The sequence below is a fragment of the Felis catus genome, chromosome D1, assembly GCF_018350175.1.
Source record: "Felis catus isolate Fca126 chromosome D1, F.catus_Fca126_mat1.0, whole genome shotgun sequence".
NCBI lineage: Eukaryota > Metazoa > Chordata > Mammalia > Carnivora > Felidae > Felis > Felis catus.
Window position 1 is genome coordinate 15,695,569 of NC_058377.1, and position 20,190 is coordinate 15,715,758.

Below are 20,190 nucleotides of genomic sequence, written 5' to 3' on the forward strand. Positions count from 1 at the left end.
AGCTCCAATCCCAACCCTGTTTGTCCATCCCACAAAATCAGCTCTGACACCCTCACCCCACCTTCCGCACCCCAGCCCAGACTGCCCGGGCTTGCTTTAACGCGATCGCACTGGGCGGCCTTGGAAACCGGGAGTGGAGGGCTGGGAAGCGGGGAAGGGACGCCGGAACCGCGTCCCCTCCCCGGGACAGCCCTGTGTCCGCCCACTCCCCCACCCCCGCATCCTCCCCACCCGAGTGGGCGGGGAGCGCAGAGCTGCGGGCTCAGGGCTGTGGGCAGCAGCCCGCGCGAGCATCCGGAGGCGCGGCCTCGGTGGAGGGGGCGGGGCGTCTCGGGGCCCCGCCCCTCTGACGCAGCCTGGCGGAGTGCGGGCGGGGCAGCCCGCCAGCCCGAGCTCGCAGAGGCAGAGCCGCGGAGTCGCGGCTGGACGCGCGCAGCCCGGCTCCGGTCCCCGGAGGATGCGGCGCGCCCAGGATGCTGCCGCGCCTGGTAGTGCCTCTGGCGGTGCTCCTCAGCCTGCGCCTCTGCTCCGGCGCGCACGGTAAGGATCGCAGCCCGGCCCTCCCCTGCCCGCTCCGCGCTCGCCCGGCTGGGCTGTGTGCGTGTCCACACGCGACCCCCGCCTTTCGTCGCCCCTGCATTAAAGTTGTGCGCTCCACGGGGAACCCCGTCTGGCTGTCCCTCTGGGGAGAGGGGAGTCCATTGTCCAACACCCCCCCCCCGAAGCTCCCTCATTCCGGCAAGCCTGAGTCTTAGGCTCCCCGTTGTGGAAGTGTAAGAGCATTAAATTGATGGGGGGTAAGGGGGTGGATAGAGAAGTCAGATAACACTCCCGCGCCCGGCTTATTGTCCATCCACTTCCAGGCCGATCAGAAATTTAGCCTTGGCCTTTTTTGTTGTTGTTCTCGGCCAGCTAAGACTGCTTCCCCACCCTGGGGAATGACTTTGATTCCCCATCCGACTCCACCTTCCCTTAGAGGTCCACGTAACCTGTTTCTTCCCCGTGCCATGCCCTGGCTCATCCCAGCTCTTTCCCCTCACTGTCACCTGTGGCTCCATCTGATCATCCCCTGCTTCTTCTTTAGCCCCTAACGCGCTCCCACTGCCACCCGCCTCCCCCTACCTCCTCCTACCCCTTAGCTCAGTCTTCTAACCCAGCCAGCTATCCTGGAAAGTTTCTGCAGGGGAGCCGAGGCAAGCCTGGAGAGAGAATGAAAGGGCAGCGAGGTGGCGGCAGGGAGAGCAGGGACTGAAACCGCGTCTACACCAAAATACAAAGTAAAACATGCAGTCAGCCGTTCACATGATCGAGAGCTGAGTCGGGGACGCGCAGCCCAAACACCACAGAGACCCGCTGCATTTTTCACTTTCCATCCAATGTTCTGAAATCGAAACACCGCCTTGAGGATCAAAGACATTGTAAGAAAGAAAGAAAGAAAGGGACAGGGGAAATATACTCAGTGCGAATGTCAACTCTAGAAGAAGTATTACTAGAGATGGTGAGAACTTAGAGAACAAAGGAAGCCTGGGAGAGTGGCTGGCAGACTGAGAGACATTAAGGGATCAAGGAGGAGGGAAGAGGGATTGACTGGGTATTGGCCTTGACCTACCTCATTGCCCTTGACCGGCAAGACTCTCAGCATAGGTGTATTTATTACATTCTCACAAATGAGAGGTCTGGTGAAGTTAAGTAATTTGCCCAAGTCACACTGGCAAGTTCATTTGAGGCCTCCTGAAGTTGGAGTTTCCCCCTGGTGAAGGGGAGGAGCAAGGGCGGAAGATGGGAGTTCGGCTGTGGTGTTGAGTATCTCGCCGTGGAGCCAAGGGTGCTGGCTCTGGGTGGAAATGCTGTCAGCCCTGTGTAGAACCAAAACTGCTTCGTTCTGTCTGTCAGCCAGCCTAAAGCCCTTCTAGAAGCGGGGGAATGGGGCAAGCACACAGCTTGGGACTGCCCAGGAGAGCTGTGAAGAGAAACAGATGCCAACAAGCAGGACATCTGCGTACCCCCAAGAACTGCAGAGAGGAGGGCTGGGGCTGGAGCCAGGATGGGGACCAGCTATGGGGATGGGAGCAGGCCTGGGGATGAGGCCGGAACAGGGACAAGGATCGGGCAGAGCCAGGGACTAGCTCATCTGAGAGCCCATTGCAGACACACATACCTTAGCCCTCAGCCTGTGCCTTCCCTGCTGAGATAACATCCGACTCAGCTTGACGCTTCTCAGCCTCCGCTCCTGCTCCCAATCACCGACAGCACAGGACAGCAATTTAAGGACACAACACTAGCTCTGGAATCAGACCCATCTGGATTCACCCTGACCCTCACTCACTCCATAGGCCTTGGGCAAGTCACCTAACCTTTCCGTAAAACTGGAGTAATAGATGCCTACCCTGGAGGGCTGCTGGGATAATTAACTGACACAACATAGAAAAAGTACTTAGCAGAGTGCTCAGCTCAAAGGACTCAATAAATGGAGGCTGTTAGATTGATGGCCACAGTCAGCATCATTATCCCCGGGAGGCGGGCTCCACCAGCTCTGATATCCACACTCTTTGCCCCAGGAACAGAACTTCCCAGCCCTCCATCTGTGTGGTTTGAAGCAGAATTTTTCTCCCATATCCTCCACTGGACTCCCATCCCGAATCAGTCAGAAAGCACCTACTATGAAGTGGAGCTTCTGAGGTATGGAAAGGGGAGATGGAGGAAGGAGAGAGGTGGGTGCGGGAGGGGGTGGACCCATCCCCTTGCACTTTCCCGGCACGGGAAGATAAATCGGTCTTGTCATTGAAGTGACTCCCGGAAGGACCCTGGTGCATATCCATCAGTTGACGAGTACTGACTTGAGTCTCCTGCGTTGAGCAGTGCGCTGGGAGCTCTGGGGTGAAAAGGCCAAGGTGTTGCCTTTACCCTCAAGGTTTTTTCCATCTTACTGGAAAAACAGGAAGTGCATCCATAATATGGTCGGAAAACAAGTAAAAGCCCAAAGGACTGCAAATGTAGTCAGGAGAAAGGAGAAATGAGGCCGTGTGGCGGTAGGTAGCAAGGCTTCCTGGAGGAAGGGGATGTCCGTTAGATGTTCCAATCTAAGAGAAATTGGTATGCAGTTCCAGAACCGAGAGAGAGATTCTTGCAGTTAGATGCCCTGGGCCAGAGAAAATGCCCTGAGGGCTGGATCATCGTTGAGCTCTCTCCCTGGGCCCCTTGCTTTCCTCTTAAAGGAGGTAGGTTTGAGCACAAATTTCCCTACTGATGCTCTGATCCGGATATCTCCCCAGGTATGGAAGAGACTCCTGGGAGTCCACCCCCAGCTGTAACCAGACCCTGGTGCTGTCCTGTGATCTCACTATTATGACCCTGGACCTGTACCACGACAATAGCTACAAAGCCAGGGTCCGGGCAATGGCTGGAAACCGGTACTCCAACTGGACCAACACCAACACCCGCTTCTCCCTGGATGAAGGTGCTTTTCGAAACTCCCCTGGACCTGGAATATGGCTTTGGGGGTCCCTTCCTGCCAGAAACTCTAGTCTAGAACTCTACTCTGCTCCCATAGCTTGCCATCCAGCCAGGCTTCCTGGCCGGGCACCGCGTTGCCCAAACAACTAGTCAGGACTTTTGGGGAAGATTTAGATGAAAATAGCCAAGTTGTCCAAGATTTAAAAGGGAACTGGAGTTGTTTATCCTACAGAAGAGAAGTCTTGGGGCGAGTTGGAGCAGCTGAGTCACAAGGGCCAGACCTGTGTACTTATCGAGTTCTGGAAGAGGAAGTGAATCCAGAAGCTCTCAGCAAGGGGCAGCAAACAGTAGGCAGACTTAGATCTAGTCCTCACCTGCTTCAGGCTGAATTCCCAGGGGTCAGGGTGTGAGGCTTGGAGGCAGGGAGATGCTGATGAAGAGTTGGGGGTCTCTCTTTCTAGAGATAAAAGGGTAAGCCCCAAACTTGATGGGATTCTTCTATTCTGCAAATTGGGACTGACCATATACTCTGTGTGTGTGGTGAGCCCACTCTCCAAAATTCAGAGCCAGAACCAATGGTCGTTGAGGTCACTGGCTCCCAAATGCCGGCCCGCAGGCCAGTGTTCAGCTGGCTGCAGAAATATTACCGGGGCAGTGTGTTTAAAATAAATGTTTCCAGGGCCCAGTTTCAAAACTTCAGATTCACTGTGTCTTGAGTGGGCCTGGGGCATCTATATTTTTAATGTAGCCCCCAGGAAGTCCTGATGTTCTGCTGGGTTGCAAACCAGTGGCCCAGGTTTTAGGGTGGGTAGAGGCCAAGCACGGGTGGGGCACCCAGGCCCTCCCCAGCCCGCCGGCCTCATGATTTTGCCTCCCCCCTCAGTGACTCTGATGGTCAGCGTGAAGCTACAGGTGGACAACGGCATCATCCTCGGGCGGATCCAGCTCCCCAGGCCCGGGATCGCCCCTACAGGCGACACTTACGAAAGCATCTTCCAACACTTCCGAGAGTATGAGATTAAGCTGCGCAAGGTGCCGGGGAACTCTACGGTATGGACTTCCCCAGGGCCGCAGCCCCTGGGCTCCCTGGGCCTCCCTGTCACCCCGGGCCGGCAGCACCTTTTGTGCACCCGTGGGGGACTTTGCTGGCAGAGCGGAGGGCGGTCATGGGGCGGGGAAGGGAGTTGAGAAGCCCTCGGTTAAGATGCACCTGCCAGGTGGCAGGGAGGACCCTGCCTGCTAGCACCAGGCACCATGCCACACATCTGATAGCTGTTAGTTCCGACACCCTTGCAGGTGGATATTTTACTCCCTTTTGAAAGTGGGGAAATGAGGCTCCGAGAGGCTATGTGATTGCCCATGGACACCCCGTATGTGGGATATCTGGAATCTGCCAGGAAAGAGGAGGCTCTTTCCACCATTTGATTCCAGCCCCTTCTAGAAAGGTCCTCAGTGTCCCGTAAAATGTTCCACTTCTCTTTTAGTACGAGATAAATCATGTTAATCACAGAGATCTTGGGCTGCATTGATGATAGCGGGTTTGTGATGTTTGAGAAAGGACACTGAAGAAAGGTCGGCCTGGAGCACCTCTGACGGCTCCCCAGCTCTCGGCTCCCGCAGCCCATGAGCCAGGGATATTTTGTTTATGGCTGTGTTGTTTTCGTTTCAGTTCATAAAGCAGAAGATAAACCGTGAAACCTTCAGCCTCTCACCTCCTGGAGAACTGGGAGAATTCTGTGTCAAGGTGAAGCCATCTGTGGCCTCCCGAGTGAACAGGGGGCTGTGGTCCAAGGAAGAGTGCATTGTGCTTACCCCACAGTGTGAGTCTGCGGCCAGGGCTGCTGTCCGGGTGGGGAGGGAGGCAGGAAGGGCCTCACACAACCCGAAAAGCATCGGTTGAGGGCTGCCAATGCCACGGGCGCTCCTCCCCACAGCCCTGTGGGTGAGCTCCTATTGTCCCCATTTTAGAGACGCGGGAACTGAGGCTCTGTGGGTATGAACAACTTTCTAGGACATGGTGGCAAAGCCAGGCCTCTTGCTTCTGCTGCTACTTCCACGTGAGCACAGCCGTGCTTCCCAAGAACCCACCCCCACCCCAGCCTACCTCCGCCACCTACGGTCTTTCCCGTTTCTTACATTCCTCAGCCGTCCTTCCTTGGAGCTGGGCACAGAGGGCCTTCTTACCCTGCCTCCCCCTCCGAGGAAGCCGAACTGAGCTGCCCCCTGCCACAGCTGCTGAAGCCAGGCTCTCCGCAGGTGCTGTGTCCTTCACAGTCATCTTCTGTGGGGAAACGGAGGCTCAGAGAGGCTGTGTAATTTGTCCACACCCTCACGGCTGGTGAGTGCTGGAGCTGGGACTTAGCCCAGGTCTGGCTGCTCCCAAAGCCTCCATTCCCACCCGCTGTACCACCCTGCCCCACCGTTCCACGTGCCGTAGTGTGAATCGAGCACAAAGCCGGAAGCCGAGTCAGTGTGCCTAGTGAGGGAATCCTTCAGGACAGAGGTTGGAAGCCCAGGCAGGGATTCTCAAGAATCCAGAAACATCTAGCTGTAGCCTAGAGGAAGCCTGGGGGATCACCTGGGCCCCACACTCGGTGGCTCCCGGGAGCCACCCCTCCAGCGTCCCACACTGCCGGGCCACAAACACATCTCTCTGGGCCTACAGATTTCACCGTGACCAACCTCATCATCTTCTTCACCTTCGTCCTGCTGCTCTGCGGAGCCCTGGCCTACTGCCTGGCCCTCCAGCTGTACGTGCGACGCCAGAGGAAGCTGCCTACCGTCCTGGTGAGTCTCCAGGAGGGGCCACTATCCCATCCTCCCTAGCCGCACCAGGGCTCCAGGAGGCAGCGGGCTCCCCCCAGACGGTCCGTTCCCTCAGCCCTGACGTTATCAGCAGGCACCTTCCTCAGGGACCACGGGGACAGAGGCAGGGCTTACATGCAGAGCCCGGTGCTGAGAACATTATCTTCTAATAGCCCCGATAAGATACATACTGAGTAGCCCCAACCCCCAAGGTGTTTTTGTTACTATTTACTATTAGTACCTCTGAGGCAGGTATTATCCTCATCTTATCTTCCCCTATGGGGAGGCATAGAGTGACTGTTCCACGCACAGGGGTCACAGGGCCAGGAAGAGTCAGGCCGAAGCCCAGTCTTTCCCCCCACCTACCGGCTGGTGATGACAAGTGCTCCGGAAGAGGAAGAACTCAGGCCTAGAAGCACCCACCTAGTGCTGCCACCAGAGTGGCAGAGAGCAGAGCGGGTGGTAATGCCGAGGAGGTCATGGCCAGGGTCTCTGACCCCCTTCCAGAGCGTCTCGTCTTGCTACAGTGCCAGCAACGGCTAGTAAGCCAGCATTTCCAAATTGTCCTGCCTGTCCCGCCTGGGATTCAGGCTGCTCCAGAGTTTGCGCCCCCCCCCCCAACCGCCATCACTGTGATAGCCGTGGGCTGTGCTGGGGAGGACCGGCCCCATCAGGGAGCCAGGGGCCCTAGGAAAGGCCACCGCTGGAAGGGTATCCCCCCACTCAGAGGGATCCCAGGATTTCTGGGAAAAATAAGAAGAGAGACACAGGTCCTCTGGAATTATTTTGAGTAAGAACTCCAGGAAGTGGGGAGGCAGGGAGAGAAGCGACTGCCTGCCCTACTTAGAGCCTTGTCCAGGAAGCAGAGGACGGTGTTCCTGTGCCCTGGGTACCTTAGGAGACTAAAAATTTCTCCCTTGTGTCTAACTGAAGTATGTAACTCACGGTTCCTTCTCTGCACTCTGGGGAGATTCAGTTCTATAAACGTGTATACACTGGCCTGTTTAACAAGTACTTGGAGCATATCCGATACGCAGGGCCTGGGGCTGGGATGGGGGAGGTTTAGAGGTGAGTGCCTCATGGCGGCTGCCCTTCGGGCTGGATAACCGGAAAGCAGAGGGGTGGGGGAGGAGTGGTCCTGGTAACTGCAGCGGGGATTCCTAGCTGGGCATCAGGACGAGCGTCCAGGAAGAGATGAACAAACCGGCAGTGGCCCCTGGTCCCAAGGGGCTTGATCACAGCCTGTTGGGGCAGCTGACGTGTATATATATTCTTTTAACTCTAATGCGACCCAGTGAAATCGACACAGATTGAAAATGCCAAAGGAGAGGACAAGCAACCTCTGGGGTTTTGCTCCTCTGTGACATCTGGATCACAGAATTGAGCTCTCCTTGACAATTTTTGCCTCCTCAAGATAAAGGCAACCCAGTTCCCTTCATCAAATGATCATGGCCATTACGAACTCTACCAATAACTTCTGGCACCTTCTAGCACCTTCACACTCACTTGCTTAGTCCCACTCATTAGCTGTTTTGATCTGATCTTTGGACAAATGGGGATTTCAAATCAGGCCAGCAGAGTACAAATCCCAGGTTTGTTCTTTGCTGCTGTGACTTTGGGCGTGTCATTTAACTTCTCTGAGGTTCCATTTCCTCCTCTAGGAAATGGAGAAACAACACTTCCTTAGAGATGGGAGCATAAAATTCGATTCACCGAACATTCACCGAGTGCCTTCTATGTACCAGGCACAGTTCAAAGCGTTCTCCAAGCATTAACTGCAACATGACCAGACAGGTACTATCCTTACTGCCACTTTACAGGCAAGACACGAAAGCACAGAGAGGACAAATAATTGAGCCAAGGTGACACGGCTGGCAAAGGCAGAGCTGGGATTTGGGCCATGGAGTCCGGTTCTAGAAACAGCTGTCCTTAATCGCCAACCTACAGGATAGCAATAGGAACTCAACCAGTAAGAGTTGCGCTGGAGTCAAAACTTACAAAGGGAATTAGGGCAGATGTGCAACAGTGAGTCCGTCAGTCAGTCAGCAAACCTTACGAATGCCCAGTATGTGCCAGCTCAGCTTAAGCGCCAGGAACATTGTGGCAAACAAAACTAGGCAGGTCCTGCCCTCAAGGTGTTTGTATTCTGCTGGGTGTGGGTAGTGTGTATCGTGGGTCTTGGCAGGGGGCGGAAAATAAACTAAAAAATAATTCCGGGAACCAAGTACTAGAAAGAAGTAAACTAGGTTAATGCTGGGGCGCCTGGGTGGCTCAGTCGGTCAAGAGTCTGACTCTTGGTTTCGACTCAGGTCATGATCTCACATTTCATGAGTTCGAACCCTGCATCAGGCTCCATACTATCAGTGTAGAGCTTGCTAGGGATTCTCTCTCTCCCTCTCTCTCTCTGCCCCTCCCCCTCTCACTCTCAAAATGAATACACTTAAAATTTTTTTAAAAACTAGGTTAATGCAGAGACCGTGTGGAGCACTGCTCTAGCCAGGATGATCGGGAAGGCCTCTCTGGGGAGAGCTGAGCTGAGCGGAGACCTGAGCGTTAAGGAGGACACAGCCGTAGAAAGCGCTCAGAGAAGAGTGTTCCGACCACAGGGCATAGCATGTGCAAAGGCCCTGAGAGCACTGAGCTGATGCGTTCCCGGGCAGAAAGAACCCCAGTGTGACCGAGACAGAACAGCAAGGGGGAGAGGGGTTAAGTGACTTTCCCTGGGACTCCCGGCAATTAATGGGGAGCAGGTCCTCCTCAGCCACTAGTTCTGTGCCTGTTCCACCGCCCCACGTGGCAGCCACCTGTGTTTGTGCAAGTCTTGGTGTCTCACATCAGCATTTTAAAACAATGAAATGGACAAGCTAGGATAATGGATAGGATGGGATAGGAAAGGTAGGACAGACTAAAACAGGAATAGAATAGAATGGAGTAGCAGTGTAGATCGAAGTACACGGCTAGTAATGGTAAGTACTATCTTGTGAAACTGGTTTCAGTTATTTAAACGTGAGTTACAGACTTACAGGCTATTTGTAGGTGGGTTACTTTGTAACACATTCCTTATTTTGGGACATAGTCAAAAAAAAGTTTGGCACTCACTTCTAGATGTATCTAAAGGAATCCGGCCTGCTCTCAGGTGCGGAGAGCAGTGCCGAGGGAGCCAAGAACATTCTCCACTCCCTGCAGGCTCCAGTCCCGCCTGCCTTTCCACCCGGGCTGTGAGCACACAGGCCTGAGCCAAACTGAGAATTGCATTAAGAGGAAAGGTCGGTTCTGAAATGACAACAAAAAGCACAGGGGCCCCTCGGTTAGAGCGGAGCCTCCCTGGGCTCACCTCCCGGACCCGGGGCCTCACCTGCAACGCTGGAGTGGGTTGCTGCCGGTGACCCTTGCTTTTCTCACTCTGCCCTCTCCCTTCCAGGTCTTCGGGAAGCCCCATCCGTTCAACTTGGTCCTCCAGCTCTCCTGCCCAGAGCCCCAGGACACCATCCATCCCCTTGACGAGGGGGCCTTCCCCAAAGTGTCCCCGGAGCTGAAGAACTCGGAACTGCATGGCAGCACGGACAGCGGCTTTGGCAGTGCGAAGTCATCCCTGCAGAATGAGGGGTCCCAGTTCCTCCTGCCGGTCCCCCACCCCCAGGCGGCAGGGACTGTGGGAAAGGGGGCGCCCCGAGAGCCGGAGAACAGCCGCAGCGGGGGCAGCAGCAACAGCACAGACAGCGGGATCTGCTTGCAGGAGCCCAGCCCGAGTCCTGGCACCGGACCCCACTGGGAGCAGCGGGTGAGGAAGAGCAGCCAGGGCCAGGACGACAGCGGCCTCGGTCTAGCCCAAAACTCAGAAGGGCAGCCTGGGGATGTGCAGGGGGTCTCAGACTTGGGCCGTGTCAATCCCCCAGGGCCTGAGGTGCCTGGGGAGGAAGACCCAGCCTCAGTGGCATTCCGGGGCTACCTAAAGCAGACCAGATGCACACAGGAGAGAGCAACCACGGCAGGCTGCCTGGAGGAAGAGCCTGCCTCGACAGATGGCCTCGGCCCCAAGTTCAGGACATGCCTGGATGCCGAGGCTGACTGGCCCCCGCTGGCCCTGGCCAAGGGCTATTTGAAACAGGACCCAGGAACGACTCGCCCTGCATCAGGGACCCCAACCGGACAGTGGAGTCGGCCAACTGAGGAGTGGTCACTTCTGGGTTTGACCAGCTCCAGGGACCTAGGAGCATCTGACTGCAACTTGGCCCATGACCTGGCCCCTCTGGACTGTATGGCAGCCCCAGGTGGTCTCCTGGACCGATTTGACTCAAACCTGGTCACTCTGCCTCTGATCTCCAGCCTGCACTCGAATGAGTGACTCAGGCTAAGGGGATGCTTTTGATGTCAGCCGTGCCCTTCCTGGACCAGGAGGAGGGGCTGCAGGGGTCAGAAGTGACTCATGAGGCCAGTGTGAGCACTCCTCTGCAAGTTCTGGAGGTCCAGCCCTCGCCAGGCCCAGCAGGGCTCCCTGAGGTGCCCAGGGCAGAAAGAGGCTATCTTGTTATAGTATTGCAGGGTATCCAGATGGCACTGGCCGGTTATGCAGACAGGGCCCCAGAGACTCTGGCAGGACCAGGAAGGGCAGGGCGGAGATCTCCTCCCTTCTAGGGGCTCTTCCTATACTGTAAAAGAGTCTTTGCTCAGGGGAATCATAGTGTTTTCTGGAAATGTGGTGAGGCCAGCTATTGTGGTGAGGGCACCAAGCTGAAGTCGGTTCAGACCCAGCCCTCCGTCTCAGGCTAACCACGTGCCAGGGCCTCCAGCAGGATGCAGGGCTGGGAGGGTGGGGGCTTCAGAGCCTCCCTGCAGGGTCATTTCTAGGAGGAAACAGGAGGACCCGGAGATCAGGTGTGGTCTCTAGGATGGTCACACGGAGAATCTTCCAGACTGGCAGTCCTCCCAGGCAGGGAGCTTGTCACAGAAGATCTTCAGATGAATCTGCCCTGGTCAGCCAGTCTACCAACCACCATTATGGAGCCACAAGGGGACGAAGCCCCCGTGTCCAAGCCACTCACTACCCCACCCTGTGGCCTCCACCATCTTGCTGACAGCACTGCAGAAGCCGTGGCTATTTGTACCGGTCACTGGTCAAAACTCAGCCCTCCAGGTTGTCTGTGGACTTGGGCGCCAGCTCGCCTGCCCCAGAGGGTCCGGGTTGGGACCTGCACTTGGCTTTACTGCTAACATCCAGCTACAGGCCCACAGGACACGTCACTGCTCTCTCAGGGTTCAGCTGTGTGCGCTGGGGCCAGCCACAGTTGGAATAAGGACTCAGTCTCCAGGGGGCCCCTCCTCGCTGGACGTTAACCAAGCTGGCCTCGGGGGCGACTCCGGCCCGGTGTGAGCCTGGGCTGGGAAGAAGCAGACCGTGGAACCCACGTCTGCAGAGAACCAGCTTCCTTCTCACGCTGAGGACTAACAGATTTAGCAAAAGTCCACGGTGTCGCGCTGAGAGAACCATCAGACCCTGGGCCCAGAAAGGGGGCGGCTGTGGGCCCTGCTTCCCCACACTCGGGGTTAAGATTCTGTCTTCAAAGCCAGTTTACAGTCTATGGGCAAGGAAGCTGGGAGGTGTGACAGGCCCGACAGCCGCCCCCGAAGAGTCACCACTCGGCCCTACGTCTTTCTGTGGCATTCCAAGAATAGACACAGCAGCTCAGAGAATCCAGCCAGAACCGCCCCTGCTCCCCCACCACACTCTACCAAGAGGTTCTCAGGTATCTGATGACTCCCTCTGCACACTGAAGCTTGAGGAGTTCCTCAGGGTTCCCTCGGAAGGTTTATTTATTTATCTTGTTCCCTTATTTATTGAAGAGAGAGCACCGTACCATGAAAGAATTCTGGGTATTTCAAGAACCCGGTTCTGACCCCCCTGGTTCCAGTTGTGACCCCACTGTGCATAGCATTTCCTCATCTGTAAACTGAAGAGCCTCGGTGTCCTCGTCTGCAAATCTAGAAAACCATGCCTGACGCGTTTCATTCACAGGGACGTGAGTTTCCACCGAGGGGGTGGGTATGAACGGGTCTTAAAAGCTCTGTACGTCAGTGGTGTATGTTTTTTTTACTTCAATAAATTGTCAGGGCCACAGGAATCTTGTGAAACCAATCAAATTTCTGATGACACGGTGGCTGGTGGGAGACTCAAGTTGTTGCTCATGGAGGTTGATAAGGAATAAAACGGGTGATGTCGCTTTAGCAGGGAGGAAGACTTAGGCTCAAATGGGACACAGGTCTGAGCCCTCGTGCTAACAGGACGAAATGGGTATGTAATGTAATGAAAGAGATCATGACACTGTATGTAAGTGAAAGAAACATTCCTTTGGAAAGCCGAAAAGGAAATGTAGAAGACAAAGGTTTTTTGTTTGTTTTTGTTTTTTTGAGAGAGCATGGGGTGGGGGCAGGGGCAGAGAGAGGGGTCAGGGGATCCGAAGCGGGCTCTGCACTGATAGCAGAGAGCCCGACGCGGGGCCTCGAACTCAAAAACCATGAGATCATGACCTGAGCTGAAGTCAGACGCTCAACCGACTGAGCCACCCCGGTGCCCCCAAGACAATGTTTTGAGTGTGGATTCTGACCGCTTGGAAAAGAGAGCAGACCTTCCTGGAGCCCCGCCACCTGACCCCCTCGACCTGGAGGTGTGCCCCACGGGTGCTTCTCATAAGTGCGGAAGCCATCTGCATTTGATTCTGAAAGCAACCTTCGCTTTCCACGAAAAGCCACACGTGGGTTTGAATCTCTCCCCAGGCTCAGCCCGGCAGATGGAGCAAACTCAGGGTCGGGGCCAGGGTCTCTGGTGCACTTTGCCCTTTGTCACAGCCTGGATCCTCGAGGAGGTGAATGGGGACACCTCATCTCCTTTCCCCTGGGTTATCTCCAATGACGCTTCTCCCCATTCCACTCTGAGAAAAGCAGCCATTCTGGGAAAGTGCTGATCCTATCGTCTTCAGAGAACTTGACTAATACCATGCCATTTGGGACCTGCTCAGACTTCTGCCCCGGAGGCCTCCCTGTCCTATTGCTAAGAAGTGTGGATTTGGCCACTTACTCCTGGAAACGAATGCTGCAGATGGCTTCAGCCCCAAGGAAAAGGCCCCCGAGGCAGGCTGGGTGGAGAGCGGCAGAGAGGTGAATACACAGATTGAGAGAGTAAGAGGAACCAGCAACCGTGGACAGTTCGGCTGGAAGAGACCAAACCCAGAGCAGCTTGAAGAACGGAGTCCCAGGATGTGGGCTCGCCTGCTTCCCTTGTGACGCATGAGTGGGAGTTTGTGCTGGGTCCCCTCTGCTTTGAAGCCCCTCTCTGCCTGCCCAGCCCAGACAGCCAGGGCTCGTGGGGCAAACAGCGATCTTCCAATAGTCGGTGCCGAGATGCTCACAGGCGTCTCGGCCCCATTTGGATTCAAGTCCCCAAGAGAAGGCCCTCTTTGTTCTTAAACTGAGTAATCTCCCTCAAGGGCTTTTCCAGGCTGAGGAATGTGTGATTCTGCGTTTCTATGAGCTAACGGAACTTCCTCTTACCCAGGAGACGGGGGAAATGGACCCACGTTGAGCGAACAGGAAATTCTATTGAACTGTTTTCCCAACTTTCTAAATAGCTATGTCAAAGAATCTGCCTTGTCTTCCCCGAAGATCTCTACCCCTCCTCACCCCACCTGCAAGGCACACACTATCACAGAACACACGCGGTCACAGGGTCGCGAGGGTGGTCATGGCCGCAGAGCCCACACTGCCCCGCTGGGTGGAAACTATAGGAACCCCACGTGGGAACGGCGGAGAGAGGGATGCCATGGGCCATGCCCAACCGGGACAGAGCACTTGCGACTGAGAGAGGGAGTGTTTCGGGCAGCTTGGGCAGATTTCTGAAGCCCCAGCCTAGAGGACACCAGGTAGTAGGAGGCATGACTCATCCATTTCCTGTAGTGCTTCTGGGTTTCAGGGTTTCTTTTAAAGCAAATCCGCAATTTAAAATTAAATGCATTTTTATTAACGATTCACAGCACCTTTCCTCACTAGCCGCTTCATCTTAGGTCCGCATGGCTCCCATAAATATTCGACAAGGGTGGGGGGGGACCCGATAAACACTCTGACAAGGAAGGGTTGGGTCAGTGTTTTAAAAAGATAACCCTGGCCAAAGCACATGGCATGAGTCAGAAGGGACAAGGCAGGATGTACTGAGACCTGGCCAGCAGCACTTATAGTCAGCATTTCATTTCTTCGAGAAGCATTTTTAAGCACCTACTATGTGCCGGATATGGTGCTCAGCCCCGGCCCACAGTGAACAAAAGAGGTGGAGCTTCACGGAGGAAGCCATCCGGTTACGAAGATGAATATCAAGCTAACAGACTGACAGATACATCATTACAATCAGTGACAGGCGCCCTGAGAGGAACAGAGATGGAAAAAGAAGGGATGGTGGAAGCAAGAGGAGGGGAAGGAAGAGGCAGCTGTCTTCTTTTGCTCAGGCTGCCATAGAAAAACACCACACCCGGGTTGGGGGACGGGCTTAATAACAGACATTTCTCATAGTTCTGGAGGCTGTAAGTTCAAGATCAAGGGGCCAGCCAATTTGGTTCTTGGCGAGGGCTCTCTTCCTGGCTTGTGGATGCCCCCTTCTCCTTTGTCCTCACTAAAGGAAGAGGGAGAAAGAGGGGAGGGGAGGTGGGAGGGGAGGAGAGGGGGAAGAGAGGGGGAGGAGAGGGGGAGGAGAGGGGGAGGAGAGGGGGAAGAGAGGGGGAGGAGAGGGGGAGGAGAGGGGGAGGAGAGGGGGAAGAGAGGGGGAAGAGAGGGGGAAGAGAGGGGGAAGAGAGGGAGAGGAGAGGGGGAGGAGAGGGGGAGGAGAGGGAGTAGAGAGCGAGTGCGTGCTCCCATTAGGCGAGCTCTCTGGTCTCTCTTCCTCTTCTCGCAAAGACACTTATCCCACCGTGGGGTCCTCCCCCTCATGACCTCATCTAACCCTAAAAGCCTCCCAAAGGCCCCACCTCCTAATACCATCACATTAGGAGTTAGGGCTTCAACACGTGAAATTGGAAGGGACACATTCCGCCACAGGGTTCAATGACAATCCGATCCAATGACAATACTGAACAGGGACAGCAGGAATGGAGAGCAGGTGACCGATTCAAAAGGCATTCTGCAGAAAGAACTGGCAAGACTCCGTGGCAGGCTGCAGTGAAAGAGGCACTGATCCCACTCAAACATGGACGAGAAAAGCGAAATAGGCACATGGGAAGGAGACATGGGGGGGGGGGCGCGGTGGGGGATGAGTTCTGGCGCCCTAGGACAAGTCACCCAAAGAAGAAGTCCTCCGGCAGTTGGCAAGGCAGGCCTGACAGTCGGTGAGGGCTCAGAGCTGGGGATTCAGATGCGATGGCCTTTGTGCTCATGCTGCCCCCACTGGATGGGAGAGCCCACACCTGGGTGTGGAACTGAGGACACAGGTATGGTGATGGCCACACACTCCCCCCCCTACCCCGCAGCCAACCTGCAGCTGAAACACTCACCTATTGACCCCCCCGCCTAGAGGAAAAGCAGGCTACCAGCCCTTTGCCCTTAGAGTGACAGGAGCCGTGTGTGTGCTCGGCACCCATCTCGTAGACCCCAGGGGAGCCTCATCAACGCCTCATCGTCGCTTAGACAAAGGTGCAGCTGAGAGTTTTTAGTAAATCAGTGGATCCGTAGAGCTGATGAGCTCTGGAGCGGACGTGGCGGGGGGGGGGGGGGGGGGGGGGGTGCCCGGAGCACATTGGTACAGGACTGCCAAAAGCCTGGGTAGGGGGTGCACCCATATACCTCTACCTACACAGGGAAGGAAGGGTTGGTGGAGGTCAAGGCCTCATGATGGCTCTGGAGAGAAGAAAAGCATTCTTCAGGATCCCGGTCACCGTGACCCTGGCGGTATTCCTTGCCCTCCACCGCCTAACACGCCCATCTACCTGTACCCAAGGGCAGTTTTCCAAAGTATCACCCACATCAGAATCACCCAAGGGTGGTTTTCCTAAGCTTCTCCCCAAGGCCCAGGATTTATGGATGTGAATTCCCAGGGTCCGGCTTAGTAAACAGGTGACAGGTGTTGGAGGTGCAGGTGACCCCCCCCCCCATGCACACTAAAATGTAAAGGCCACTGCTTTAAAGAATTTGATGATTGGATGTCTATTCTGTTAAACTCTACCCTTCCCCCCACTGCCCCCAGATGGTGTCACCCAGACCATGCCTTCAAATGCCACCTGGAGGCCGAGGACTTCCAAATGTCCCAGCAGGACTTCTCTCCTGAACCCCACCTCCTCAGCAGCTCCATGGAGATGTCTGGCATGCACCTCGAAATTGTAATGTCCACAAAAGAAGGTCGGATTCCCTCACACGCTCAATCTTTCCCATCTTCCCCGCCTGAGTAACGATGCCACCATTCACCCGGTTGTTCAGGACAAAAACCAGGAATCATTCCTTCACACTCCGTATCTAATCCATCAGTTAGGTCCGATCAGCCCTACCTTCCAGATATGTGGTCAGTCTAATCGCTGGTCCCCACCCCCACACTATCTTCCTGGTCAAATCCATTACCACGTCTCACCGGGACCACAGTTCATCCCCTCACCGTCCCTCTGCTTCCACGCCTGCTGCCTTGGCCTCCGACGGTGGGATTCGTACCACATGCGTAGTCTAGTACGGCAGCCAGCATGATCCTTATAAAATACAACTGCCCTGTTGAAAGCCCTCCCCTTCGCTCTTGGGCCAAAGGAGAGGCAAAGTCCAAATGAGTCGGTATCTGCCAGCTCCCCGACACCACCTCCTGCACTCTCTCTCTTGCCCATCCTGCTTTTAGCTAATCTCCATCTCAGGTCATTTATTCGAGTGTCTTCTCAAACACAGCCTCCTTGGGGAGGTCTCTGCTGAACCCCTATCCAAGTTTCCTCCCCATCTCCCTTCCGCCCCCCCTACCCCTAGCTTTTCTCCTCCAGAGTACTTATAACCTGAAATTATATGACCTATTTATGTGTTTATTTGCTCACAGCCTGTCTCTCCCGAGAAAGATCTATGAAGACAGAGACCTCCTCTCTTTTGCTCACTCCCGCAGTCCCACAACTAAGAGCACACAGCAGACATCCATATTTGCAGAATGAATGAGCAAGTAAATGATTAAGGGCAAACGTACAATGGAAGGTGGTAAGTATGGTCTTAGCCTAGACTGTCCCTCCAGAAGCAGAACCTTGATTCAAGGACTGCGGGCAGGTAGTTTCTTTGGAAGGTGATCACAGAGAACAAGAGAGTGAGAAACCAGGAGAAGAAAAAGCCAAAACAAGGACCTGCCACCAAGCTGGCTGTGCTGGCCTTGATCCCACTGGAATGTTCCTTAAAGAGTGTAGAAGCGTCTTCCAATTGTCCCCTGAGCATTGACAGAAGTCCTGAGCTCCCGCACTGGTCGAGGCTTCCGCCAGAGGTGCTGCACTCTCAAGCTGCTGGTGCGTGGGGCTGTCTGGGCTCCCCCAGAACACGAGGAGCCAGGGCAGAGAGCAAGTGACGTGTAACGGACACTGGAGACGAGACGTGTCGGCACAAAGTTGTAGCCCGTTGACAACCGGCTGGAATCAGAGGTGTATCCAAGGATGGGAGGCACAGCACAGAGGCACCTGCTGCCTGACCTGTGATGGAGACGTTCATGGGGGTCACAGAGGGGGGTGTTTGGCCCAGCTAGCGTGTTCAACGCACATTTTTTGGACTGAATTAAAAGGAGTAAAATGAGATTTATTAAATTATGCAAAATGAGGCTGGGAGACTCTCCCAAAACTTGAGATTATAAGATCCGAGCCCACAGTTCAAACCTGGGGCCGAGAGACGACACATGTCGTCTAACAGGTGCTGAGGGCACAATGCTCTGGAGCGAAGGAAATAGGACCCTCACACGGAGGGAGTGACCACCAGTCCCTCAGACTAATGGACAGGACCACAGCCAAGTTTCCATGGCAAGGCTGTCAGTCTGGAGACGGCCCACAAAGAGGAACAGGCCACAGAGCCACCAAGTGGAAAGAACACTGGGCTGGCCCGGAACTCAGGAGACCTGGGTTCTCGGATCACCCAGCTAGGTCACGTCGTATCAACGCGGGGCCCTCAGTCTCCCCAGCCAAATGCAGAGAGTATGCTTCACTCTGACTTCTCTCTTTCGTGCCCCGGGCATACTGTTGTCACTGAACATACATTTAGCGTTCGTTTCACTAAGAGCTCTAGAGAGCAGAAACATCTCTGTATCCTTCACGCCCCGCCGATGCCTAGGTGCTCGGTAAATTTGATGAATCACGAATGCACAAACGCCCGGATTTCCTCACAAGGAAAAGCACATGACAGACGGTGAAGACGTCTGATGTCCAAACCTATCATGGCAATGCTGGGAACGTAACCTAAAGCTGCGTGGTTCCTTGGGACACACTAGACTGAGCCCAAGAGAAAGCAGGCGATACACATAAATGTGATTTAAATTTTGTTTTCAGGCCTGTTGTCCCCTTAGCTTAGTCACATCATACCATGATTATGCCCTTCCCTTCAATCTGCACCCTATGGCTCTCAGGTACTGTAGGAACTCGGGGCTACAGACCCAACAGGAAGCCTAATGCAAGGGGATGTGGTCAGGAGGCAAGGCAAAGGACCGTGACGATATTCAGCATGCAGCCATTCACTCCTTCAGCTAACACTCACTGAGCACCTGCCACGGGCAGGCCCTCTGGGAATACAGCGGGCGATAATGGAGATCCTTCTCCTCCTTGGCTAAGTCATCTCTGCAGCATGCACGCACGCACACGCACAGGTGTCTCCACCTACCTCCTCCCCTGCTCCCCTCCCCCAGCACCGTGGCACTGAAGTCACCCACGCTCCGCAAGAGCCTCACAGCTGGAAGGGAACTCACCGTCCTCAGGTCCGATGGCACCTGGGGCCCACCAGCTACTGGGGCTACAGTGAAACTGGAGGCTTCTTACATTTTCCACCCATCTCCCTCCCAAAGGCTCCCAGCTTATATATGAAAAGCCTTATCCTAGGCTTTGGGGAGTGGGGAGACACCCCCCCCCACCACCACCACACACACACACGGCTCTGCAGGGGAAAATCCAGGAGACAGGGAGCCCACCAAGGCCTTGACATCCAGCGCCGCCCCACCTGTTGTTTTGTTGGCCTGTTTGCTACTCTGGGCAGACAGAACATTTTCACTTCTGGTCCCCAAATGTGAGAATTCACCAGGCCACTGGCTTCCTGTTTTGTACCAGATCTGCTCAAATACCACTGCTTCTAGACAGCTTTTGATCACTAAGCAGTTTTTTAAATATGGTAATGATACTCCCGTGTGCCCCCACTTTGAGGTTCTCGTACCACTGGGGCAGAGAGAGAGCACCACAGAAGCTGGCCCCGCGGGGCCACTGGCAGGGAAGCAAGATCAGTACAAATGAGAGAGAACCTAGAGGGGAGCCGAGACCCCTCCTCACCTGCCCAGCCTCTTCCTGGTTTCGACCCTTCCTTAAGGTAGCCCTTAAACAGACAAAGTCACCGTTCGTGTGCGCTCTGGGTCCAGAGTGTGTGCTCTGATTCGTGTGTGCTCTGGTGATGGCCACAGGGTTGCACGTGACTGAGGACGAGCAAAGAAAATCAAAAGCCTTGGTTTTTAGAGCACCCAAAGCTGGACTGGGGAGCAAGCAAAGCCCAAGGTTCCCCGAAAAGACTGAGCAATATTCCCTATGACTTCCTGAGACGTTCCTGGCTATGGCCAGAGCCATGCAAGCTGCCACAGAAAATTCAGAAAAGGTGTCAGGCCTGAATTTTGCCCGCGGCAAAGTACCCATCAAACAGGAGGGGGGCTCAGTTGATCTCAAGAGAGACTGGGAGACCCCCACGGTGCCTGGCACACAGTTCCTGGCCTATTAGAGAAGC

General features: G+C 55.0%; 1 protein-coding gene across 2 annotated transcripts; it reads left to right on the top strand.

The window, feature by feature from the left end:
* Positions 1 to 383: 383 nt before the first annotated feature.
* IL10RA (interleukin 10 receptor subunit alpha) lies at positions 384 to 12,377 on the top strand. 2 transcript variants are annotated; one of them, XM_003992400.6, is made up of 7 exons: positions 384 to 540; positions 2,559 to 2,679; positions 3,273 to 3,457; positions 4,337 to 4,503; positions 5,123 to 5,273; positions 6,119 to 6,240; positions 9,680 to 12,377. In XM_003992400.6, exons 1-7 carry the CDS (start codon positions 474 to 476, stop codon positions 10,601 to 10,603), a joined length of 1,737 nt encoding a protein of 578 aa, XP_003992449.1. In that variant the 5' UTR covers positions 384 to 473; the 3' UTR covers positions 10,604 to 12,377. The 2 variants fall into 2 exon arrangements, with proteins under 2 accessions (XP_003992449.1, XP_006936734.1); XM_006936672.5 differs by having other exon boundaries at positions 390 to 540; positions 2,565 to 2,679.
* Positions 12,378 to 20,190: the final 7,813 nt, after the last annotated feature.